At 40.1% G+C, this 27,513-nt stretch overlaps 2 protein-coding genes across 3 annotated transcripts in view; one reads left to right on the top strand and one right to left on the bottom strand.

Annotated features, from left to right (window-relative positions):
* The window catches only part of kdm6a (lysine (K)-specific demethylase 6A), a 317,187-nt gene that overhangs the window by 44,892 nt on the left and 244,782 nt on the right, over positions 1-27,513 (top strand). The window lies entirely within an intron of this gene.
* The window catches only part of efhc2 (EF-hand domain (C-terminal) containing 2), a 53,821-nt gene that overhangs the window by 21,774 nt on the left and 4,534 nt on the right, over positions 1-27,513 (bottom strand). The window contains exons 3-8 of one of the 2 annotated variants that reach the window (XM_069889299.1): positions 26,349-26,499; positions 24,102-24,325; positions 18,669-18,920; positions 12,103-12,210; positions 11,873-12,011; positions 303-468 (exon numbers count right to left, since the gene is read on the bottom strand). In XM_069889299.1, the coding sequence (XP_069745400.1) occupies positions 303-468; positions 11,873-12,011; positions 12,103-12,210; positions 18,669-18,920; positions 24,102-24,325; positions 26,349-26,499 (1,040 nt within the window). The remainder of the gene's footprint in view (positions 1-302; positions 469-11,872; positions 12,012-12,102; positions 12,211-18,668; positions 18,921-24,101; positions 24,326-26,348; positions 26,500-27,513) is intronic. The other variant, XM_069889300.1, reaches the window with a different exon arrangement.

The raw sequence follows: 27,513 nt of genomic DNA, 5'->3' as shown, positions 1-27,513 counted from the left end.
TGCAATCTTTTGTAAATTGTGTTAACATGTCACCACTGGAAATGGTGGTACAGATAGTAGTATTGTACCCCATTTCTCTTAATTATATTTTTACATCATTGCATCCTTCCTCATAATTAAAATCTAATACACCCTCCTCTCAAAAATGAGTTAGGAGAATAATTGATTAAGTAGAATTTTCCCCATTGTGGTTTATGCAAATAGACAAAATCTACAAATAATAAATGGTGGACAGTCCATCAATACCTGAATCCAAACAATTATCTTAAATTATTCCTTTACTTCAATGCATTTTGTTTTACCTGTCCTTCTCCATAAATTTTACGAAATCACGTCGTGGAGGTTTGGGCTCCAGGCTTAAGGTGGAATTATAGGAGTCTTCCTCTGATCCAAAACCATTATATGGAGGAATTTCTCTTTCAACTTTTGTAGTTGGTTCTGACTTGTATTTGACTGGTGTAAAATCCTCTATTAATAAACATATCATAAAATAAGATAATTTTGACTGTTCATTACAATTTAAAGAAATGATGAAATTCAATTATTAAAACTAAACTTGTTAATTTTTAACAAATTAATAGGTAGTACAGCTCTATTACAGTGCTAGCAAGCCAGGATTGAATTCGGTGCTGTCTGTCAGGAGTTTGTACGTTCTCCCTGTGTCTGTATAGGTTTTCTCCGGATGCTTCCGTTTCCTCCCACCCTCCAAATACATACGGGGATTGTAGGTTAATTGGTGTAGTTTAGTGGCATGGTTTCATGGGCCTGAAGGACCTGTAACTGTGTTGCATCTCTAATTTTTTTTAAAATATTTGTAAAAAGTACTATGGTTTCATTCAGCACGAGATCTAATGGATGCACCTATACATTTATTCATAATTTAATGTTTTAATATGTGGATAAATCATACTTAGCACAGTTTAGTTTTCAAAATATTCAATTTAGGCTTCATACAGCATATGATTTTACCTCAATACAACTAAATCTATAAGGGGCTAAAATGGATAGCCCATGAAAATTTACTCTGAGAACACGATATGTGGTTAATTGACATCAGTGACCCAGTGTAGAACAAAGTTTGAAATAGGCCCTCACTAATATGATTTCAACAACTAGCCAGACCACCTGCATTATATATTACCTAAGTTCAAGACTACAGAGTTCAATTTTATCAGCTGGTACCAATTTATGCTTGCTAGTAAATATTAAATGCAATGTGACTGGAACAGGTGTCCAAAACTATTTTAGAAATATTTCAGCTGTTACAAGGAATAGCAGAACAAATATTTAGTTCTGGCATTTTAAAGATGACATAGGGAATCAGAGACCTATACAAACCCAGATTGAAGCATTACTGGTGCAAGCAGCCACGGAGATGTCCTCAAGAGAAAAACCCCAATGGATTTCTAAAAGTTGTCGAATGGCTTAAAATATGTGATTAATATAATTATTCCTTTAATCAAAGCCTGCATCAACCAACCTAACTGCTGACTTCACACACTGCAAAATAAAATGTTACAATGCTCTAAGCCAGTGGTTTTCAAACTTTTTCTTTCCACTCACATACCACTTTGAGTAATCCCTATGCCACAGATGCTGTGATTAGTAAGGGATTACTTAAAATGTATATGAGTGGGGAACAAAAAAGGTCGAGATCCATTGCTCCAAACCCAATTGTTACTGAAATATTTTGCTTGAGAAAAATTGTCATTAGCCTATTTCCTTTGGAGTTATGAAACTGTGTACATATCAAGTCAATTAGGTATGATTAGAAAAGTGGTTTTCAAACTTTTTCTTTCCACCTTAAGTAATCCTTTACTAATCACAGAGCACCTATGGCATAGAGATTACTTAAGGTGGTATCTGAGTAGAAAGAAAAAGTTTGAAACCATTGCTCTAAGCAATGTTGAACTGCACGAGGGTGATGAAGCAAACTTCTTGTCACTCAGTCTGTCGCTCACACTTATAAACTCTGATATTGAAACCCTGTGTGGGTTGAGTATTGGCTGATTGGCAGAAAGCAAAGAGTTGGAATACAGGGATCGTATTCTGGTTGGCTGCCAGTTGTTAGTAGTGTTCCACAGGGGATGGATTTAGGGCTGCTGTGATAGTACAGATTCTATCACCAATGTGCATATGTACAGATGGCAGTGTAGGATGACTGTGATTGGCTGAAAGTGTAGCTACACCTACTGGCATGTTTTAAAGGATTGCTCCTAGCCAGACCAGGTCATTCTGGACTGGTCGACCTACTTGTGATATGCTCCAGTCTTTTAGTTAATAAAAGCCTTGGTTTGGATCAACAAGTCTTTGGTTCTTTCGACGCGCTCTACAGCCACTTCTTTTTATATTGTATATTAATGATTTGGATGATGGAATGAATGGCTTTGTGGCTGTTGCAGATGATATAGGGGCAGGTAGTGTTGAGGAAACAGGGAGGCTACAGGAGGACTTGGATTAGGAGAAAGGGCAGAGAAGTGGCAAATGAAATACAATGTAGGAAAGAGTATTTTCATGCACTTTGGTAGAAAAAAATAATTGGACATGCTATTTTTTTTAAAAGAGGAGAAAATTGAAAATACCCAGATGCAAAGGGACCTGGGAGATCTTGTGAAGGTAAACTTGCATGTTGAGTTGGTGGTGGAAAAGGCAAATGCAATGTTGCATTCATTCAAGTAGCCTCATCTGCGGCACCTTGTCAAAGGCCTTATGAAAATCCAAATACACAAAATCCACTGTATCTGCCTCATCAAGCCTGCTTGTCAGGGTCGGATGCATGGAACCGACCTATACCGACAGAACAGACGGGGCTGGGGGCGGGTGGAGAGTCGCGAGCATGCATCAATCAGGATGCTAATGGAACAGACGGGGCTGGGGGCGCGTGGAGAGCCGCGAGCATGCATCAATCAGGATGCTAATGGAACAAATGGGGCTGGGGGCGAGTGGAGAGTCGCGAGCATGCATCAATCAGGATGCTAATGGAACAGACGGGGCTGGGGGGCGGGTGGAAAGTCGCGAGCATGCATCAATCAGGGTGCTAATGATGACTAGTGATGCGGGCAGGGGCTGACAGGATGCAATGACAGCAAACAGCGGGCGGGGGGGCACAGCACCTCATTAGGAGGGGTCCATGCCCACAAATACCCCCCCTTGGTGCTGACCCTGCTACTTGTCATTTCTTCAAATAACTCCAATAGGTTTGTCAATCAAGATCTTCCCTTAAGGAAACCATGCTGGATTTGGCCCATCTTGTCATGTGCCTCCTCGTATTCCGTAACTTCATCCTTGACAATCGACTCCAACATCTTCCCAAACACTGACATTAGGCAAATCAAAAATTTCCTTTCTGCTACCTCCCTCCTTTCTTGAATAGTGGGACGGCATTTGTGATTTTCCAAGCCACTTTATTTCTTATGCTGCGTGCATTTAAATACAAAATCTTCAATCCTCAATTTGTTACTTTTGACTATGTCCCTGTTGCATTGCAAGTCATCCAAATGGCTGCAATTCCACCCTATCTGCCTGTCTGTCAACTCAAATTTCCTACCAGCTATCCCTACTTGTGCACCAACCACATCTTCCTCTGTCTCTTCACTTCTGTTCCCATCATCCAGCAAATCTAGTTTAAACCACCACCCCCCCGCCCGCCCCAACAGCATTAGCAAATTTCCCTTCTAGAATATTGGTTTCCCCTAGAGTTCAGGTGCTACCTGTCCTATTTGTTTATGGCACCCCTTCCACAGGAAAAGTTCCACCAATCCAAGAGCTTGAAAGCCTGCCTTCTGCACCATCTCTTCAGCCACACATGTGTGCGCACTATCTTCCTGTTCTGACCTCCTCAAGCTAGTAACACTGGGAATAATTCAGAGATGACCACCTTGGGGGTCCTGCTCTTCAGCCTCTTTCCTCACTCTCTAAATTTACTTTGCAGGACCTCTATCCCACTCCTGCCTATGTCATTGGTAGCACTATATACTACAACCTTTGGCTGCTCCCCTTCCCCCTGAAGAATATTCTGCACCTGCTCAGAGACACCCTGGACTCAAGCACCCAGGAGGCAACACACTATCTTGGTCTCTTTTGCAGCTTCAGAATCTCCTATCTGTTCCCCTGACTATTGAGTTCCATATGACTATTGCTCTACCTGTCTTTACCCTTCCCTTCTGAGGCTCAGAGCCAACCTCGCCGCTATTTGTCTGGCTGCTGCCAGGCCAGATGAATCTCCTCTCTGAGGAGAATGGCCACAGGGGTACCCAGCATTGCCTCCTTACCCTTTCCCTCTCCTGACTGTCACCCAGTTACCTTACTTCTGCCTCCTAGGTGTGATTGTGCCCCTGTAACTCCTACCTTCATCCCCTCAGTCTCCCAAATGATCCAGAGTTTATCCAGCTCAATCTCAAATTCCCTAACACAGTCTGTAATGAGCTGCAATTGGATGCATCTCTGACAGATGAAATCATCAGGGATACTGCTGGCTTCCCTGTCTATCCACATTCTGCAAGAGGAACATGTCCCTATCCTTGCTGACATTCCCAGTCTATTAAAGAGTTAGAGCAATCTGCCACTACTACTGCCACCAAAGCCTCAAATCCTAATCCTACACTGGGCCACTCACACATTGCCACTCCACTTGACCTTACCTTCCTTTTATTGGCTGCAGCTAATTAGGCAATGGAGAAATTTAAACAAGCACCTACCACTGCCACTAATTTTTAACCACTCCTCTTATTTAGAGTCCTGCTCTTACTGACCCGACAAGATTTAAACAATTAATAATCTCCAACCGTTCTCAGTTTTGGTGAAAAGTTACCAATATGAAACAAATTTTGCCTTTGACTCCACAGATGCTGCCTGATCTGTTAAATTTATACAGCATTTTTAATTGTATTATTTATTTAATACAGTAAAAATGTCTTTTATTGAATCAAGAGTTAATATTAACATTATAAAAATTTGTATTCTCAGTTTTTCCTTCAGATATTTCAAGTGATTTTCATTCTTTCCCTGCAAGTTGTTCATTAAATGTAATGCTTTTTTTCTTGTACTTTATACAAAGAATATTGTGAACTAAGAAACATCAATTACATGGTGGTTCTACCTGTAGTCTCCAAAGAGTAGCAGATATATGTCCTCACAATACCCTAAAGCAGTTTGATTCAAATCTCAATGGAATCAATGAGACATATAGATTATCACAGATATGGTGTAAAGTTATTTACTTTCTTTCTCTTCTTCTTTGTCTTTGGCTTGGCTTCGCGGACGAAGATTTATGGAGGGGGTAAAAAGTCCACGTCAGCTGCAGGCTCGTTTGTGGCTGACAAGTCCGATGCGGGACAGGCAGACACGATTGTAGCAGTTGCAGGGGAAAATTGGTTGGTTGGGGTTGGGTGTTGGGTTTTTCCTCCTTTGCCTTTTGTCAGTGAGGTGGGCTCTGCGGTCTTCTTCAAAGGAGGTTGCTGCCCGCCAAACTGTGAGGCGCCAAGATGCACGGTTTGAGGCGTTATCAGCCCACTGGCGGTGGTCAATGTGGCAGGCACCAAGAGATTTCTTTAGGCAGTCCTTGTACCTTTTCTTTGATGCACCTCTGTCACGGTGGCCAGTGGAGAGCTCGCCATATAACACGATCTTGGGAAGGCGATGGTCCTCCATTCTGGAGACGTGACCCATCCAGCGCAGCTGGATCTTCAGCAGCGTGGACTCGATGCTGTCGACCTCTGCCATCTCGAGTACTTCGACGTTAGGGATGTAAGCGCTCCAATGGATGTTGAGGATGGAGCGGAGACAACGCTGGTGGAAGCGTTCTAGGAGCCGTAGGTGGTGCCGGTAGAGGACCCATGATTCGGAGCCGAACAGGAGTGTGGGTATGACAACGGCTCTGTATACGCTTATCTTTGTGAGGTTTTTCAGTTGGTTGTTTTTCCAGACTCTTTTGTGTAGTCTTCCAAAGGCGCTATTTGCCTTGGCGAGTCTGTTGTCTATCTCATTGTCGATCCTTGCATCTGATGAAATGGTGCAGCCGAGATAGGTAAACTGGTTGACCGTTTTGAGTTTTGTGTGCCCGATGGAGATGTGGGGGGGCTGGTAATCATGGTGGGGAGCTGCTGATTACTTTCTACTATTTAGGGAACTACCCCTTCTACTGCTCCCAACAACAAAGGTTGTCCTGCTGCCAATTCAGTAAGAAAAAATATGCTATGCAAAACCATCTAATATAAGCAGAAAAAAAGTAAATAAATATACTAGGAAATTAAATACTCAGGCTCTTGTTACTGTTAGTGTGATAGAAAATTGTTTTCAAAGCACGAGTTTATTTTATTCACCTGCTCTATTCCATAAGAATCTAATCTACAAATTATAAATGCCATTTTGCACTATTTTTCTTGTGCATTGTAGCCTCGCCATATCACACATTGTTACATTGCAGTGTCTGAATTATTACTGGTATTATTATGATCCCAAGATGGAAGTTAAGCAAATATTAGTTTCATTTATAATGTATATTGTACATAACCCCTGGGGTTAAAGTTACCTCCTGACACCTGTACTGTATTGAGAAGACACTACATCTTGTACTTGGAGATCCCTGCTAAGATCAATAGCGCCACTTGCAGTGGAAAAAGTAAAAAGGCAATGGGTCTAAATTAGATAGCCCTTGTAATCGTAAAAGAGCACTTTCTTTTGGTTTGATATAAAGTGTCTCATACTTAAATCCACTTAAAGATTTCATGAGATTTCAAATAGAGAAATGAGGAGCCCTAAGTATAGATCCAAAGAGGTAGGTTGATGTTCAGGGTTGTATGGTTTGCCTTGCCTCTCTTTGAGGTTAGCCCAATGTTTTCAAATCAAGGAAAGTTAATGATATTCCTTGTACTGAAAGTCTTCACAATTTATTTTATTTGAATAATGGATTTATGTATCCAACACAAATATATGTGCAACTCTAAGCACAAACACAAATTTGCAGCTTTTTAAGTCTCTTGGGTCAAAGGATGTTGTGATGCTATGTCACGACGAGGGAACTGGGGCCAGTTTGTCAAGCCGCTCCTACAATTTATTTATTCTATCCTTGGGTTGCTAGTACGAATTCTCCAGCACGAAGAGCAGAGCACAGTATACCAATTCTGCCGATGATGACTGGAGATCCTCCTTGGGTGCAGTCCGTATATCAAGGAGTATCCAGAATAACTCATCTGCCCAGTCCGGTCCCTGGAGGCAGGGAAGACCAAAATGAGACACCCTGGCCACCTAGTGAACCTGTCCACAATGGTGAACAGGTATTTTAACCCAAGTTACACCGAGAGTGGGCCAACTATGTCAACGTGATGTGGCGACTTGAAGGGTTGAAGTGGCGCCTTCACGTGTCACTACATCTTAGCCGTCTGGCAGTCCATGCACATCTTAGCTTGGTAGGAAACCAGGTGGCCAATCGCGCAAATTGAGGGGTGTGCCAATCCATGAAGTGTGTCGAAAATGTGTCATCTCCAGGCAGCTGAGATAATGGGATAAGGCTGGCCTGTGGATACATCACAAAGGAGAGTCATTCCTTATGGTCTAAAAGCGATGTCCTCGAGGCGCAGACCAGTGACTGCAGTTTGGTATACTGGAATCTCTTTGTCTTGTTGTTGCACTTCAGCAAGCGCCATATAGTCAACCTTTAGAGATGGGGATCACAATGCTTGAATGAGGAGCAGGACAGTGCATCCGCTATCACATTACCCTTTCCATAGATGTGCTTAATCCTTGTGGTGAACTCGGATATGTAAGAGAGGTGGTGCTGCTGTCAGGCTGGCCTCAGATCCAACACTTTTACGAATGCAAATATTAGCAGTTTGTGGTCTGTGAATACTGTGAACTCCTTGCCCTCCAGGAAATAGCGGGAATGTCGAATCACCAGGAACAGGCCAGTAGCTCCCTATTGAAAGCACTATATTTTGTCTCCAGGAGTTGTAAATGCCTACTAAAGAATGCAAGAGGCTTCCTGTATCCATTGATGCTCTGTTCCAATACTCCACCCACTGCTGAATCTGATGCGTCCACCGTTAATGCTGTTGGCACATCCATTTGTGGGTGGACTAACAAGGTTGCCTTTGCCAGGGCTCTTTTTGTGTTCTTGAAAGCTGTTGTCGCCTCCTCTGACCATTCCAGGTCCTTGTTTTTTATGGGCATGAGGTCGAACAGGGGCTCATGACCTGGGCTGTGGATAGTAGAAAGCAATGGTAGAAAATGACCATTCCTACAAACTCCTGTAGGCCTTTGACTTTGAGCAGTTTTGTGAATTTGAGGATGGCCTCCACTTTGGCTGGTAATGGGATGACACCCTGGCTGCTGATTTGATGTCCAAAAAAGTCGATTGAGGACAGCCCAAATTTGAACTTCGCGGGGTTCATTGTTGGTCCAAAGTCTTGTAGGCAGCGGAAGAGTAAACACAGTTGCTGAAGGTGCTCTTTGTGGAAGTGGCTGACGACAAGTATGTCATCCAAATACACAAGGAGAAAGTCCATTCCTTGCACTGCAGCGTCCATAAGCCGTTGGAATGTTTGTGTACCATTCTTAAGGACAAATGGCATACGCAGAAACTCGAAGAGATCAAATGGTGTTATGATAGCAGTTTTGGGTACGTCTTGTGGGTTCACCAGGATCTGATGATAACGTCGTACCAAATCAATCTTCAAGAATACCCTAGTCCCATGGAGATATGCAGTGAAGCCCTAGATATGAGACACAGGGGGGCAGTCTGCAATGGTGGCATCGCTGAGCCATCTGTAATCCCCACATGGTCTCCAGTCTCATGTAGCTTTGGGCACCATGTGAAGTGGAGAAGCCCACAGGCTGTCGGATGTGTGCACGATCCCCATTTCTTCCATCCTGAAGAATTCTTGTTTAGCCAAGCGCAGCTTGTCGGGTGGTAGTTGGCGGGTTTGGGCATGGTGGAGGTCCATTCATCAGGATATGATGTGCGACGCTATGTTTGAGTGCAGCTGTGGAGAACTGTGGCACAACAATGTCCAGGAATTCCGCAAGAATCTTAGCAAATTCATTAGTGGAGTACAGCACTGAGTCCAAATGTGGGGTAGGTAGTTTGGGTTCTCCTAGTGGAAAGATTGAAAAGTTTTCGTATCTATCAGCAGCAAATGAGCTCTGATAAAGTCTGCTCCAAGCAACGGTCAGGGAAAGGACATATATTTCAGCTCCTGTGTCGACCAGAAACTTGCGCCCGGAGAGCTCGCCCATATGTAAAGCATCCTGTTACATTGGCTAGCCACCGTAGCCATTAATGACGACTGGCCCTGGCATTTCCTGGAAATGTACACGGTGGTTGGCAATGGTGCACTCCAGAACCCCATTCTTTGGCTTGGCTTCGCGGACGAAGATTTATGGAGGGGTAAATGTCCAAGTCAGCTGCAGGTTCGTTTGTGGCTGACAAGTCCAATGCGGGACAGGCAGACACGGTTGTAGCGGTTGCAGGGGAAAATTTGTTGGTTGGGGTTGGGTGTTGGGTTTTTCCTCCTTTGTCTTTTGTCAGTGAGGTGGGCTCTGCAGTCTTCTTCAAAGGAGGTTGCTACCTGCCGAACTGTGAGGCGCCAAGATGCACGGTTTGACGCGATATCAGCCCACTGGCGGTGGTCAATGTGGCAGGCACCAAGAGATTTCTTTAGGCAGTCCTTGTACCTCTTCTTTGGTGCACCTCTGACACGATGGCCAGTGGAGAGCTCGCCATATAACACGATCTTGGGAAGGTGATGGTCCTCCACGTGGCCTACCCAGCGCAGTTGGATCTTCAACAGCGTGGATTCGATGCTGTCAGCCTCTGCCATCTCAAGTACTTCGATGTTAGGGATGAAGTCGCTCCAATGAATGTTGAGGATGGAGCGGAGACAACGCTGGTGGAAGCGTTCTAGGAGCCGTAGGTGATGCCGGTAGGGACCCATGATTCGGAGCCGAACAGGAGTGTGGGTATGACAACGGCTCTGTCTACACTTATCTTTGTGAGGTCTTTCAGTTGGTTGTTTTTCCAGACTCTTGTGTAGTCTTCCAAAGGCGCTATTTGCCTTGGCGAGTCTGTTGTCGATCCTTGCATCTGATGAAATGGTGCAGCCGAGATAGGTACACTGGTTGACCGTTTTGAGTTTTGTGTGCCCGATGGAGATGGGGGGGGGGGGGGCTGGTAGTCATGGTGGGGAGCTGGCTGATGGAGGACCTCGGTCTTCTTCAGGCTAACTTCCAGGCCAAACATTTTGGTAGTTTCCGCAAAACAGGATGTCAAGCGCTGAAGAGCTGGCTCTGAATGGGCAACTAAAGCAGCATCGTCTCAAAGAGTAGTTCACGGACAAGTTGCTCTTGTGTCTTGGTGTGAGCTTGCAGGCGCCTCATATTGTGATAAAAACACTAAGAGTCTGTCTCTTCGACTATTTTTTATTCGGGGTTGTGTGAGTCGTTGTCGTTGGTGCACGTGGAGCCTAGGCCTTTGGGCGTGATACAGCACTAATTTAAATGGGGCATTCGCCCTGCTGCTTTGGGTATGGGCAGCTACTGCATGGGGTCTGCAAAATCTTCAGGATATCCTCTGGCATCTGCTCTAAGAATACTTGCTCAAAGAGCAAGCAAGGTTGATGACTGTCTGCCAATGCCAACATGTCAGCTATTAGCTTCGATGGGGCGTGGTCACACAAGCCATCCATATGCAGGAGCCGTGCAGCTCACTCCCAAAGTGTGGAGCCAGATACCTGCTGTGACCTGGAAGAAATTGACTACTCAGCCTGCCATTTCTTAGTCAAGGGGGCTTACCACATAGTAGCATTTAGTGCTATGAATGTGGAATCATGCCAACCACACTTCTGGTTGATTTGTCCAGAACACAGGCAGTTTGAGAGAAACTGGTGAGTTGTCCATTTTGGGTCCAAAAGCCATTTGGGCCCTTTGGGGTCACCAACGTGGTCACTGAAACGCAGTGCGAAATGAAGAGTATTAGTCGAGTTGAGTTTAAATGGAAAACAACAGTTTACTGTTGGACCCACGTATTTTTATACCCTGGGCTCCCAGCCCTTCCTGCGTCACGCGGAGCTGAGGGTGACATCATCGTGCTGCCCGAGATTTCCCAAGTCAGTTCGATTTCCTGGCAGGTGAGCCACCACAATAGCACTGAAGTGGGGTTCATTCAGGAACCTGATGTCTGCAAGGAAGAAACTGTCTGTAAGCCTTTTGGTGCCTTGAGCCTTCTCTCCAATGGGAGAAGAGGAGAGACTATGGTCAGGATGGGGTGGGTCAGCAGAAGATGTAGATGGAATCCATGGTGGGAAGCATAGTTTGCATTATGTTCCGAGCTTCATAAACTAGTTTTTGTAGCTTCTTCTACTCTTGAGCAGAGTAGTCCATTCTAGGTGTCAGTACCATTTTGCTTATAGACTAGCACATACTTATTTTCAGTTGCACCCTTGTATTGAAGATTAGAGCCATGATTTCACTTAATTCTCCTAAGAAGAACATAATTGGTTTAACCTAGATGACCATTTTACATCCAGCCCAATTTTATAATCCATTAAAGTCGACACCACATAACATTTGGCAGTTTGTAAATAAGTATCCACCCTGATCTTCTTCACAATGTTGTTAAATACTGGGTTACAGTGCTTACAGGTTTACATTACCTTTTATGTAAAGTAGATGTCATATAAAGATTATAACAAATGTGCTTGGAGCACAATGTAAACTGATATTTTCAGTTTAATTGAAAAACGCCAAGGAAAGCTATTTCATGCAGTGATATTCCTTCAATTATCTTGAGTCAGAAAATAATCATGTTAACATAAGTTGCCTGTCCACTGCCTTCCCAATCAAAGCAGTGCAAGGTAAATGATGATAAACATTGACTTACCAACACCATACTTAGTCCGATAATATTCTCTTGTGAATTCATCACAGTCACAGAGAACTACCTTCCGTCCCCACACATTTATCACTGTTCCAATCATCAAGTCACAGTCTTTGTAGAATTCCTGCTGTACATGTCCAGTCTGCAAAATACAATTAAGAGCATGTCAATAATTCATGAACCTTTTTACAGACATTATGGTTGGTAAATCTTTTAAATATTAACTTTGGTACCTTGAGACTATCCAAAATATAACGGCTTCCATGTCCCTGTGGTCCAAAAGTGTTCAGAAGTGTTCGGTTTGTAATCTCACCAGGATGATATAACCGATCTGGAATATTCTTTCAACAAAAAAATAGAATGCTCAAGACAATATCAAGTAAATTGCTATTTTTCTAGCCTTCTAAGTCCATCAATATAATTCTCAGAAGATACCAGATTAAAATTAATATAGTAAGATCCAAAAATATTAATAATCTAATAGAAAGATAAATACTGATTAAAAGATAGGCAAAGATGAAAGCTTAATCATTAGTTAGGAAATGAATTTGGCATTAAGTACTTTGCAAAACACTGGTGGAAGAAAAAAGGAATAAATATCAGGATACCAAGAAAAATAAATCAAGGGAAGGAATTTATTAAAAATTTGTGGCAATGGAGAAAATAACAAAACAGCATGATGCTTTTCCTTCCTGGGAATAAATATAAATATGGAAATAATACACAAGTTAGCTGTAACCTTTTAAAACTTCCTTGATCTAGGAATTGTGCCATTGAGCTAGGAAATGGTAAACTTTCCTCCTTATTGAAAAAGACCAATTAACCACATCAGTGTTTTACCAATTTCAGAGAAATTACAATAATCTCTCATAAGAATAGATTGTGCAGTTATCTTAAATTGATTGGACAATCAGCATTGATTTGTGAAGGGCAGGTCTCATTCACATCTTGAAGAATTTTTTGTGGAGGTAATAACTCACTGTGGGAAAGACGTCTTTATTGAATATTTCCTAGAGGAGATATTTGATAACATTCTATTCAAAACTAAGAATGATAGAATTTTGTATGGTGGGACCATCAAATGACTTGCATTAATTCCACATCTCTTGATGCCTTGTTCATTTGTGTATGTGTCCAGATGTTTCTTAAATGTGGTTACTATTCCTGCCTCTACCACCATCTCTGGCAGCACATTCCAGATTACCAACTACCCATTGTGTGAAGATTCACTCCTGAGATTTCCTTTAAACTATTTCCCTCTCACCTTAAACCTAAGCCCTTTAGTTTTAGACCATGCTACCATGGGAAATTAATTCTGGATATCTACCCTATCTATGCCTTAATTTTTATATGTCTCTATCATGTCACGACTCATCCTCCCTCACTCCAGAAAAAACAAAACCAATCTCTTCTTACAACACAAGCCCTCCGATCCAGCCAATATCCTTATGAATCTTTTCTGAACCGCTGCGTCAGTGAGATCGGAGTCATTGGCTCCGACCATGAATGCATACTCCTGTTTTTGGAACTCCCCTCCCCCACACCCTTAAAGCCCTGAAAAGGTGCCTGGGCTTTTTCTCTTACTATGTCCAGTGGGTCCCCAACCATGCGGTCCAAGGCCCGCCCCCTCATTAAGTCCACCACTTTTCCCCTAACACCAGAGGCCCGGACAGCTTTCAGCCGCATCAAAGCAGACATTGCCAAAGCTACGATGCATGCCTTGGACGAATCAACCCTGACTTTGCTCTGGCTGCCACACTTAACCAGGCAGGCAGACCCATCACTTTCTTTTCCCAGGGCCCCGAAATTCAGCACTCCTCTATCGAGAAGGAGGCCCAAGCCATTGTCGAGGTGGTATGGCACTGGAGACACCACCGGGCCGGCAAATGATTTACCTTGCTGATTGACATGCAGTTGAGGTAAAATCAAAAACAACAAGATATTGAGGTGGAAAATTGAGCTTTCCACCTACAATTACAATATCTTGTACCAGCCCAGGAAACTCAATGAGCCCCTGTAGTGAATTGAGATTCACTAGAAGTGTCCTGTTATGTCAACTGGCCCTGCCTCCCAGCTCCTCCCCCGGGAGCCCGTATTTAACATTGGTTTCCCGCCTAAACCCTGAACCCCTCTGAAGCCTGTTCATGAATCCCTCCATAATGATCTCTGCTTTCCTGGAGTCACCAGGTTCTTTCACTTTGTAAAAGCCCACAATATGCCTTACTCCATTGAGATCAGGTCAATGAACAAAACTGCCAGGTCTGTGCCGAGTCCAAACCGCACTTCTATTGGCCAGACAGAGCGCAGTTAATAAAGGCCACCTGCCTCTTCGAACGACTGATAATAGATTTAAAAGGATCCCTCCCCTCCTTGGACTGCAATGTGTACTTCCTCAACGACTTTACAACTATGACTCTGTGGCTTGGTACGACAATAACACCATCTAAAAATTTGCTGACGATACCACGATAGTGGGGTTGTGTAGAAAAAGGCAATGAGTCAGCATTCAGGAGTGAGATTGAAAACTTGGCTGAATGGTGTGGTGGAAAGTCTGCTGACCAGCTGCATCATGGTTTGGCACGGGGTCAACTGGTACGGACTCGAAAGGCCGACATGGCCTGTTTCTGCGCCGTAAATGGTTACATAATCATTGGCAAGCACTCGTGTTTTCCATTCTGCTGCCACAGTCATAAAGGGTCTATGCAGTCTCTTCACCCTGTTTGGCTTCCCCTGCTAAATTCATAGTGACGGGGCCCTCCTTTATGAGTGAAGAGCTGCCAGTACCTGCTGGCCAGAGGCATCGCCATGAGCAGGACCACCAGCAACAACACCGAGGGAACAGGCAGGTGGAAAGAGAAAACGCCACAGTCTGGAAGGCCGTCCTCCTAGCCCTGCGGTCTAGAGGCCTTCCAGTCTCCTCCTGACAAGAGGTCCTCCCTGAGGCATTCCACTCGATCCGATCACTCTTATGTACTGCCACCAATGCCACACCACATGAACAAATGTTTTCCTTTCCTGAGAAATTCACAATAGGGACCACACATGGCTGACATCCCCAGGGCTGGTCCTATTCCAGAAACATGGGAGGAGTCATAAATCCAACCCACTGGTCGAAAGGGTCCATCTCCTCCACGCCAACCCCCAAATACAACTATTTGGCATATCCTGATGGGCACGAAGACATGGTCTCTATTAGGGATCTGGCACCCTCAGGGGCTCTGGAGACCATTACGGATCACCCTGCACCCCTTTCACCTCTTGCCATCCACAATACACCAGGGCCATGGCACATTACTCCAGCCCCAACGGATGGCATGCCAGACTCTTTGCCGCGCACCCACCAAGCCAATGCCAACAACTGCATACAGGCACCCCAGACTGTCCAGGACCCCATTGCTGCGCTGCAATCACAACCGGTACTACAACGAGCGGCAAATCAGACCGCCTGAAAGTCTTAACTTGTGATTATATCTAATTCATTTCACCTCGCCGGACTCTTTTTAAAAACAAGGGGTGAATGATCCACACCCTCCTCCCCAGTTCACGACGGTCAACCAGCATTGACATGCCTTCATTCTATTGTGAATAAAAGCCTGTCAGTTTTGCACAACTTCCAGTCTTTTGGAGTTATTGATGGGTATATCAGTATCTCCTCAAATACTTCACCGACACATTGAATTTCTCCCAACTCTGGCTCCTACCTTCCTGTCCAAGATAATATAGCTTTTTGTTAACTTTTGGGATTTTAAAATCATTTCACGATCAAATAAATCACAAACTCTTGAAAGAAATAAGTGACAGGCAGGGAGAATTGTGGAGGGTCATACCCAATTTTTTTAACTATCCTTGGCTTCCAGAATGATACCAAAGAATAGGTTGAGTGCGAACATTATACTTTAAAAACAAAAGGAAGTAAGGCTGTGTTACTGTGTTAATTTTATTCAATTTTTTTCATTGCAATACTACACCTCAACTTCTTTTACTAGGAACTACTGCTTCCATTCCAGAACATAGATTATCCCAATCTCAATAGTTTAACCATAAAACTGGGTCCAAGCCATTTTCAACAAACATTGAGGTGTATGAGAGGATAGATCATGAATGGAACAGTCACAAAGTAAAGCTCCCATATCATCATCCCAAAGACATTCTCCCAACAATAGAGGAGCATTGCAAAACCCTGGAAAATATGAACCATTACCAAAACCTTGGAGTTAGCTTTAAGAAAGGCTGATATTGATGGTGGAATTCACCAGTACTTTCCTTGCACCAGCACAGTCAATGGTCAACTAAGCAAAATAGTATATAAAGATCATGGCCTCTAGCGGAAGGCTGCTTTGGAGTGGTTTTGAAAGCTGTGGTTATTTATTTTCAGTGACTTTTGTCGGAGTGATAGCAATGAGATGGTGAGTGATATGATCGAGAAAGGGTATCAGACTAGTTCTCCAAAGACCCAAGTGCAACAGTTCCACATAGATTCCTGGATGACTTTCACATACTTCAATCCTTTTTTATCCAGAGTCACAAAGACAACAAGCTCAACAACTAATTCCATACCAATTTTAGGTGGTTACTACTAATGTTGCAAAGAAAGATGAGATATTGACTATTGGCCTCCTACTGACTAGTAATAGAGTTGGTCACTACTTCAACAAACTTTACGCAAAACTCTATGCAAAGCTGCTGGCCATATTCTATGACATTGAAACAAGACTTTCTGGCAGATCTGATAGATAGCCGATCATTTTATTGTTCAACTTTCAGACTACCTACAGATTTTGTTGTTTAAATCTTCATCAGAGTCCTGTTGTGCAGAAATTGTGTTCTCACTTTCTTGGCTGCAAGCCCCTCATGCCAGTGATTTTCAACACATGTACATTTTTAAATTAATATTGGTGTAATACTATAAAATGCAGTTAATTACCAGAACAGTTAAAGACACTCTGATTACAGAGATTGTACAAGTTGAAATTTTTATTTTGTGATGGCTTTTATCTTGTAGCCAGATGATTGCTTTGCTTGTCAGTAACAGAGTGAAGTAATGCAGGGACACATTATGGATGGAGATGCATCCATATTAGTGGGTCATAGAGAACCAATCCAGAAAGGATTTCTGTCACTTCATACCCTGCAGCTATCTGATGGGATTTAAAGTCATGGCTTAAGATTATTAGATTTAATTAGACAAGTGAAGTCATTTGGCCACTATACCGCCAACTCATCTCTCTGTCCTTTTGATAGAAATTATTGATGGCAAATAATTAGACCTTGTGAATTAAGCAGTTTTCAAGGCTATTGATGAAATGGTTTTTGATTTTGACCGCACTTATAAAGTTACTTAACATGGAAACAATACATCCAGAACCACTTTCTGCTTGACTCCTTGATTTATTTTCTTCAGTGGTTTTCTCACACTGCTTCTGCAAAATGCACAATCTTCTAATGGATAGCAGACAATTCTCCTCCCTTCCACTTATCAATCAATATATCTTGAGACTTTTCTTATGAAGGTACCAGAGAAGGGTTATATTTCATTTATGTATCAAATATTACAGGAAGGTATGGATAAAAAAGGTTGGGATAAATCTAAAATTAAATGGGAAGCGGATATTGGTTTTATTTTTTCTGAAGAGGATTGGTTAGATATCTGTTATGATAGTGTAACTAGATTGATAAATGCACGTTATGCGATGATTAATTACAATTTTTTACATCAATTATATTTGACACCTGAACATTTTAAAAAATATGGTTTTAATGAATCAGATTTGTGTTTTAAATGTGGTGATACGGTTGGAACTTTTTTTCATGCTGTTTGGTCATGTATACATATACAATCTTTTTGGAAGAAAATTCAATTGTTTTTAGAATATCTGTATAAGATTAAAATAGTTTTAGATCCAACAGTATTTTTATTGGGTAGTTTGCAACCTCTGAAAGGCTTGGGTTAAATAAGTTTCAGCTTGCTTTTGTATATTTAGCTTTATCCGTAGCAAAAAAATGTATTGCTAGTATGTGGAAAGATACAAATATGATTGATATTAATAGATGGCATAATGAGATCAAATATTGTTTAATAATGGAAAAAATTACATATGTTTTGCATAATTATAATTTTTTTATTAGTAAGTGGCTGATATATTCGGAATATTTACATTTCAATTTATATTTATTAGATTTTAATATGTATATTTAACTTTTTTTAATATCCTTTCTTTTTTCTTTTTTTATGGCTCTCCTTAGGAGAGTTGGCTGAAGGGGGGGGTGGTTCTTTTCCTTTTTTTTCTATATATAAAAAATAACGTTCATGTTTATGGTTAATTGTTGTATATGTTATATACTATTTGTTTTTTGAACGAATAAATAAAGTTTAAAAAAAAATCAATATATCTGTTGCAAAAATGGCAAAGCCCAATACCTGCTCTTCCACAATCAATAAAAAGAATGACATAATTGCCAATGCATTCACTTGCAATTGTTTATGAGCCCCATATGTCTGCCTTATCAGAGTTGCAAGCTGGCTACTGGTTCTGCAGGCTAGCTTACTTCAACTACTGCAACTCCAGAAATTGGACACACTACTGAAGGACTATTGAATCTGATTAGCCCTGGCCAGTCACAACAAAACATAAACAATCTGAAGCAGGTACACCTTTGCAAACTTGCACCCATTTTCCACCACCCTCTAATTTATTAGCATACTCTTTTCATTTCTAGCAAAATGACTTACCATTAATATTGTCTTGCAGAATACTAAGGGCACAAGATCAGAAACAATAACTTACTTTTATGTTTATACCTTTGGTAGCTTGCTTCGTTTGAGAAACACACCAACGGCATCTCTGCCAGAATTTGGAGGTAGAACCTCTCTAAATTCAATTGTGTCATCTGCCAGGTAATAATGTAGAATGAGTTCCCTGAAGTCTCCAAACTTAGTATCTCTATCATCCCAGTAACAGTAAAATCGCAACACATGGATGTCATGGTCCAGGAACTGTTTAAGTGTATCAGTTTTCTCATATGGGCGGAGAGGCTGCATGCTTTTATCCATCTACAAGAAACATAGAAGGTGCACAATGAATAAAGACCTGAGAAAGCCCTCTTAGAACACTATTTTCCTGACTATAGATATCATCCTAAATAGCCGGTAGTGATTTGCATTTTGCCTATAACCATTTTCAAACAGTGGTGTGACTGTCTTCAATCCATCAGGTTGGGGAATGTTGGTAAATTATCCAGTTAATTGTCATCTGATTGTACGAGTACAACATGATGAAAAAGTGTTCTCCAGGCTTCAGTGCAAAAACATTCAGACACACAACCAGACATAACACACATACAAACAAATAATACATATGCAGGACAAGTATTAAATCCATAAAAAAATAAACAAATAAATAAATAAATCGATATCATTTTTTTGCACAATGAGACACTTGGATGTTTAGTGTGAGTAGTTCATTTGGTCATTCAACATTCTCACTGCCTGTGGGAAGAAGCTATTCCTCAGCCTGATGGTTCTGGCTCTGATACTCCTGTATCTCTTTCCTGATGGGAACAGCTGAAAGATGTGTGCAGAGTGGCAGGTCATGATTTTGTGCACTCTCTTCAGACAATGATCCTGGTAGATCATGTCGAAGGTGGGAGGGAGACTCCAGTGATCCTCTTTGCCACACTTAAGGCCTTATGCATTGATCTCCAATCCATTTATCTGCAGCAAACATATCACACTGTGATACAGCTGGCCAGGATGCTCTAGAAAGAGTTCCTGTAGAAGGTTGACCTGATCGTGCTGGTAGCCTTGCCCGCTTCAGTCTTCTCAGGAAGTGCAGTCACTGTTGCGCCTTCCTGACAAGTGAGGAGATGTTGAGTGTTCACAAGAGGTCACTAGTTAAGTGAACTCCAAGGAACTTGGTTCTCTCCCCCCTCTCTACTACAGAGTTGTTGATGTGTAGTGGAGACTGGTTGTTCTTGGTTCTCCTGAAGTCCTCGATCATCTCCTTCAACTTATCCACATTGAGATGCAGGTTGTTACTCTCGCACCATTTCACCAGATTTTCCACCTCTTCTCTGTGTCTACTATAACTTTTGCTATTTCTTTCATCAGAACCAAATGACTTGTCTACCTTTAACTCACATTTTCTCACCACTATCTCCATAGTGATAGCAATTGTATTTAAGTCATCACCACCCATCACATCTTTAGCAATTCTCTTTGGTATGTTAGACGTGTCTTCCACGGTGAAGACTGATACTTAATAGTTGATCAAGGCCTCAGTCAATTCTGCATTACCAAATATTAATTTCTCCCTTCTCGTCTTCCAATGGTCACATGTTCACTTTAGTTACTCTTTTCCACTTTCTATAATTATGAAAACTTTTACTATTCATTTTTATATATTGTGCAAGTTTACTTTCATAATGTATCTTCCTTTTCTTTATTGCTTGTTCCCAGAAAATTGCAGGAACTAACCCTCTCCACTGCTGTCCCATCAATGAAGACAGGTGCATGGCTACTTGGCCTTCCTTCACAAGTCCTCAATAAGCTCCTTGGTCTTGTTGAGTTTTTAGGTCACGTTTTTACAATCTCTAGGCTCAATTCAGACATGGTATGCTATTATTATTAACATCCTGTATGGAAGTGAAATGAAGTCAATAAAAACCAGAATTGAGTGACTTGAAATAATACAAGGTCTCTACAAGAGCATTGTTTCAGTTTTATGTTTGTTCAAGGCATTTTACCCTCAGGTGACCCCCCATATTATGAGAAGATTATGTTGCTAGAAAATGATCACATCACTGTTTGCTGTAAGGCCAAGCTGCATTATCTGTGCATGCCTCAAAAATTACAAGTTGAAGAAATAAATTTTGTGCTTATTTGTTTACTTTTCCCTCATGTAAATTCTGTTAGAGTGCATTTTATTCAACATCTCAAAATTTTTTGGGTAGTGATTGTAAATTCTATAAGGAAGAATTTCTGTTACCCAAAATAGCCATTACACAGGGGTTGGCTGTACTTAAATGGGGAAGAGAAATATGATTGTAATAGAAAAAAATAACTACATCACCTGTTGGCAGCAAGTTATGAGAAAAGCTATTCTGATCCTGTTGATAAAACTTTTCTTTTAATTTATTAAAACCAGGGGGGGCGTGGCAAGATGGCGTAGGGAACAGACGTGCCTTCCAGACCTCTCCTGACTCTGATTTATTGTTTTGTCTTTAAGTGCCCGTTAAAGTTCTTTTAAAAGTTTATAAATAATAAGAGGTGTTGGATTAGTGCCTAATGGTTTATATGCAAAAAAAAAAGGGTAAAAGAAAACATCAACAGACTGTTAAAAAACTACATTTTCCGAAATTGTCTGAGCCTACTTGTTTACAAGAAGCCAGGACTCAGCGTAGAATGGATCCAGAGGAGGACGTGCAGAGTTTGGCATTGAAGCTCCGTTTTAAGCCGGTGAGGCTCTCTGAAGGTCGCACTCAACAGCTTTCAGAACAAGGGGGTGGACGGGTGCCAGTGTTTTGCACGGCGGCCACTGTGGGTGCTGCTGCTGAGGCTTTGACAGTTGAATCAGATGGGGCGCCACCAGCTGGAGAGTTAAAGAGTTGTCATTCGACTGCTACAGTGGTGGCGCTGCAAAATGCATCTTCAATTACAACGGTTTTTCCAGACATCGATTCAGTGAAGATGATTAAAGAGATTTGGCTTAAAGATAACCCTGATCTTCAGTCTCCTGGCATTGCTGGGGGGGACTTTGAGAGGGATTTTTATACGAAGTCAAACTGCTAGAAAAGATACTAAATTAAGGGAAGGGACAGAAGATCCCGTGGTCTCTAAGGAACAGCAAGACCCCATTATGCCTGAATCTACTTCTGTTGAAATGTCTGTTAAGGATCTTGAAGATAAGATATATTCTGTATCAAGTCACTTAGCTAATTTTGTGAACCTGTTTATTTCCAAGATTAATGCGATGGCGGAAGTCATTAATGGAGCTTTTAAGCTTGAAACCATTGAAAGATTTGAAATGTGTGATCAAGGTTTAGTCGATGCACAGGATCAACTGCAAGATGAAAATAGAATAATTGAAACATTGCAGATCCAAAACAAAAATTTAGCAAAAAAGGTTGATTATTTGGAGAATCAATCTAGACGGAACAACGTGAAAATTGTTGGTTTGCCAGAAGGCATAGAAGGACCAGATCCAAGAAAATTTTTTACTGAATGGATTCCACGAGTGTTAGGACAGAATAAATTCCCTGAAGGTTTAATACTGGAACGTGCTTATAGAGTTTTAAGAAGAAAATCTTTTTCAGGACAGAATCCAAGATCTGTTTTGATGCGTTGTTTAAACTATTGTGACAGAGAGACAATTTTACGTATGGCTATTAGAAATGCCCAGCAAAATAGATCTCTTTTGATGGTTCAGAATAATCCTGTTTTCTTCTATCAAGATTTGAGTCAAGAAATTATGTTTAAACGACGCGAATTTAATTCTGTGAAAGAACGGTTGTGGAAAAAAAGACATAAGGCAACATTCAGGTATTCTGCGGTACTGAAGATTTTTTAGGATGGAAATTAGCCAAAGTTCTTTGACAATCCTAAAGAGGTTATGGACTTTGCTCAGTCTCTACCAATCATGCAGATTCAGGAACGATGTAGTCCTTCAAGGTCTCCAAAGAGAGTAGAGATGTAAGGTGGGATCCAGTTTTTTAAAAGAAATAGAAGCAATGGTGACCGAAGTGGTAACGTTGATTTAAAAAAAAATAAATCTTTTATCTTTTTTGAGAAGGGTTTAAATATTTTAAATAATGATGATAGTTTAATGAAATGGGAATTGGGAGAGGGAACTGGGTGGGCACTAGTTTCCAGAAGTCATCAGCTACCTGTGAGTTATCTCACACCCAATATTTTGGGGGAGTTACCACTTTGGGCGGTTTAAACAGGAGGAGGTAGTTGTGACCTCCGACCTGTTTTTTTTTCTTTTTAATTTTTGGGTTAAGAAGTGAAGGTTTTTTTAAATTTTTTAAAAATAAATAATTTTTTTTAACTCTTTTTGTTTTCTGATTGTAATTGAGAGGGAATTAGGAGGTTTTTTTTCTCTCCTTTTTTTTCTCTTTTTTTTGGGGGGGATTTTTTTCTCTTTTTTTCTTTCTTTTTTAAGAGGATGATGTCACAGAAGATAATAAGTCAAAAATTGAGGATGTTGAATTAGATGAAGAGGAAGATGAGGGGAAAGGTGATAAGAAGAAAAAGAAGAAAATTAAGTACAAATACATTGAGGGAGAAGAGTTTAATAAAATTAAGTTAATTTCAATAGAGAATTTTGAAGATGTTATAAATGAAGAATATGGAGAATTTTATAAGAGTTTGAATTTTTTTCTTTTTTTTTCTTTTTTTATATAAGGGGAGGGGAAGGGAATAAAAAGTTTATCTGATTGTTTTTCTAAGGGATGTTTTTGTTCTCTCGATGAATTATAAAGGAAACTTGGTATTAATGGAAATTCTGTATTTATGTATTATTAATTATGATTTTTTGTATAACAGATATGTGGTTGATATATGATTTTAATATTTGAACTTAGTTTTAAAGTGGATTTCATTTGTTAAATACATGTATTATGTTTGATTTAAATATATGTTTAAGGGTATTATTTTAGTATTGATTTTTTGTTGTTGTTAAGTTTTATCCTTTTTTTGTAAGTGGGTTTTTTTTTAAAATTTTTTATTTTTCACACCATAAATCACAATAGCCATGATATAAAGTGGGGTTTTTTCTATTTTATTTACAACATTGTTAATTAATTCTTCACTCTTTATTTTGGGGGAGGGTTGGACTAATTTTAAATTAGATGATTAATGTTGTGTTATAATTATTGGGGGGGTTAATTTGTGTAGTTTAATGATGTAGTATTCTAATTTTTATTATCTTATTTTTTATTATTTCTTTAAATGTAATTTTTATTTTATTCATGTCATAAAATTTTAAATAAAGTTTAAAAAAAATTATTAAAACCAAAAAAATATATAAATGCCAAAAATATAACAAAATCAATTCATTATCCTCACCTTTATGTTTTTATGTCTATCTCCTCAAAAGTAATAGCATCAAAAGTAACATATTCATTCCAAGTTATATTGTCCAAATTAGAAAATTTTTAATTTGCCAAAGTGCTAAGTTGCCGGTATCTTTCCAAGTAAGGTCATGCATTTATTATGTAAAAACATTAATCTTACTTTTTCACGCTTTGAAATATATGGATCTTCAGGAATACAGGCTGGTGGGTTCAGTTTAATACCCATTTTCCAGAGGAAATTTTTAGTAAATTGATCACAGTCTACGATCATGAATGTCTTTGAATAGAAAATAATCTCCTGGCAGAGATTGAAGTGATCCACTGTGTAAAACTGGTCATCATTTGGAGGTGGAAGAGGAATACGATGTCGATGGATTATCGTACCTAAAAGAACAATAAAAGAATAGATTTGTTTGCCTTGTTTTGTTGAATTTCTTTATTTTACACCTATATTGGTTTTGTTCTGTACAGTCCTACTTAACTGATGTTTTTTTACATCTCTTATCTTAAAATTACAGTTATAATCAATAGCTAACTCCCCATAACTGTGATGGTCTAGCTAAACTTTCATTAATTCATCTGTAATGGCTATTTTAACTCTGCCTGCCTGGTTTGAATATACGGACAAGAAGATAAAATTATTGCAGGATACTTATTGCCATGTTCTCTATGGCCCCCATTTTTTAAAATCTCACATCTCAGACAGCATTTGGAGAGACAGAAACAGGGGTTTCTTTCACTAGAAAAGTTATAATGAGCTGAAAGCAAATATTACGGTAGAGAGAGTGTTGAATTGTGTGCAGGTAGGATGGTGCAAAGAATGAATGGAAAGGGCTGTGAAATGGAAAAGGCTGGATAGAAAAAATGAAATAGCATGGTAGTAAAAGCAACTTTTGTTTCCATACTTGATTCACTACCATTTGTCTTTCTTCATTGTTACACCAGGAAAAACAAACCATTCCCCAGTCAACTCTTCATATATTTTATAATCTATTATTTCCAGATCTACTGAAATTATATAAAATATGAAACACTGTTTCTCTCCTCAGAGCTGCCTGACCTCTTGTGTATTTGTAGAATTTTTCTTTCTATTTCAGATCTCTGGCATTGAATTTTCTCCTCCCATTTTTTAACTTGATTGAGGTGCTCATTGTTGACAGTGGGAGGCCTTGTAATTATATGCAAGTTAGCAAAGTACTTGCATCCAGATTCCAGTGTAATTTTTTTTTTAAATTGCAGAGCCACCTTGCAACTATATTAAGATGATGCAAGCTTCTGAAAAGTACCCAAGCAGCTGTAATAAATTGATATTGGACTCAACTCCCTCTCCTAATTTTTTTTCCTTCTACCAATAGGACAATGTGGAGAAAGGATGTGCTGTACACATCCTGGTTAATTTATAGCAGAGCAACCCCTTTCCACTTGATTTAGAAAAGCATATCAATGTGAGAACTAGTTTTGAGCACACCATATTGACTGTTGGCAATTGTGGAGAAACCTTTAGGTTCCCACAATACATCACTCAGTTACTTTGGATTTGAATTGCACTGTTTTTGGTGCATTAAAATATTGAAGAACTCAGCATCACTGGTGTCCCACTCAAAATTTATCAAAGTATTTGAAAGCCAGAGAGCAAATCCTAGATTTTTAGTATCAAAGCAATATGAGTGAGATACAGGATAAGAAGGGGACAAGACTCTGCCAGGACCACCATAACACATTGGAAAAAAATGACTCAATTTGTCTCCCTAGGAATGAAAATCCATGAACAAAGGAATAATGTTTTGAGAAATGTGATGATCTCACAAGAGATTTAGATAATGTTTCATGTCAGGGACACTGATTTTTCTCAGTTTCAAATAGTCAGAGGCTTCTTGTCACTTAAATATATATAGTTCCAAGTTCTGTTGCACTTTATACAAGATTTAGACCATAGGAATTCATGTATCTTCCTCAGGAACAGATTCTTGCTAATAGTATTCAAGCAGTTTGGAGGATCAGCAGGTTTTTTTTTTAATATTGTAGCTTTGATGTGTCCTGAAGGTTCAATATCAAAGTAAGGGTAAGAAAATGGTTTAAAGGATGGCACAGAGCAAATGCATCAAGCTGTTAAAAACCTGCAAATAACAAAACTTCAGATTGGTATTTCTGGTGATCACTCTTCCTCACAAGTAATAAGAACATTGTGGAACTCCAGAAAAGATGTATGGCAATTGAAGTACTCTATTTTCACTTCCTATCTCCATGGCTCCACAGCAGAAAAATGCATACTTATAATATTCCATATTCTCTGCATCAATAAAATTATATTAGTTAAATTAACATAATACCACAGTGGTATTGTCAGAATAATTAGAATGGTCAGCAATATAATGAAAGAATAAGTTAAATCACTGAACTTCAGTACCTTGATTGATGCCACTGTTTTTGACTTTTGGTTCAATAACTTGTATTGTGTCATCTTCCAGGTAAAAGTAAATCTTGCACTTTCTTATTCTGTACTGTTCTTCTTTTCTTTCCTGTACACTTTCTTGAAAATAGGCTTTAAAGCAAAGTGCCTGTTAGATGAGCACATGGTTAATTTGTCCCGAATCCAGTCCTCAAATACATTTTCATTTAATGGGAATAGAAATCTTGGACTCTCCCTATTAAACTGGTAGAAACATTGAATTGTTTGATTTTGAGATTAGATATAAATTTCAAGGAATATCATTAATGAAGACAGATGAAGTTGAGAAAAAGCCATTATCCATTTAAATAGTGAAATGAACTTAAACGGACTATTTTTGTTCCTAACCAAAACCCTTGAATTCCCTCCCTGAGCAGGATGAGACCATTAGGCATGGAGGAGAACAACTACTTGCCTCTGTTTCCCACCAACCCCTCCCCCCAAATCATACAGTACATTGGCATAGAAATCTGTTGTACCTTCATTGATCCTGGGTCCAATCTCTGGAACTCCGTTTTAAACAAAACTGTGGATACACCATCTCCAGAAACATTGCAGGAGTTCAAGAAAGTGGCATACCATCATCTTTTCAAGGGCAATTGGGAATGTAAAATAAACATTGGTTCTCATAAATTAAACCAAATTCAATTAAAAATAAAATAAATGGAAATTAAATCAAATGAGGATTAATTTTTTGGGGCCAGGGCATGGACCCAAAACCATGCACCCAAAACCAAAGAGCAGCTGATTGTGAACTTTAGGAAGGGAAAACCAGCAGTGTACGATCCAGTGATATTGGGGAATCAGAGGTGGAGAATGTGAGCAAATTTAAATTCCTGGGAGATACTATCTAGGAGGACCTTTCCTGGCCCAACACACTAATAATGAAGAAAGCATGCCAGCACCTCTACTTCTCCAGGAGTTTGCAGAGGTTTGGTATGAGACCAAAAACCTTGGCAAATTTCTAGAGATATATAGTGGAAAATGTCTTGACTAGCTGCTTCCCTAACCCTAACCCTGGATTGGGGCACATTATTTATTACTGAATATTTTTTCTGTATTGCATAGTCAGTTGGTTTATATTCCTTTATCTACATTTCATTTTTTTTTTAAATGAACCTTG

This window comes from Narcine bancroftii, chromosome 7, assembly GCF_036971445.1.
Source record: "Narcine bancroftii isolate sNarBan1 chromosome 7, sNarBan1.hap1, whole genome shotgun sequence".
NCBI classification, from domain to species: Eukaryota; Metazoa; Chordata; class Chondrichthyes; order Torpediniformes; family Narcinidae; genus Narcine; species Narcine bancroftii.
The sequence above is the reverse complement of the archived record's forward strand: the minus strand, read 5'-3'. Positions and strand labels throughout refer to the sequence as shown.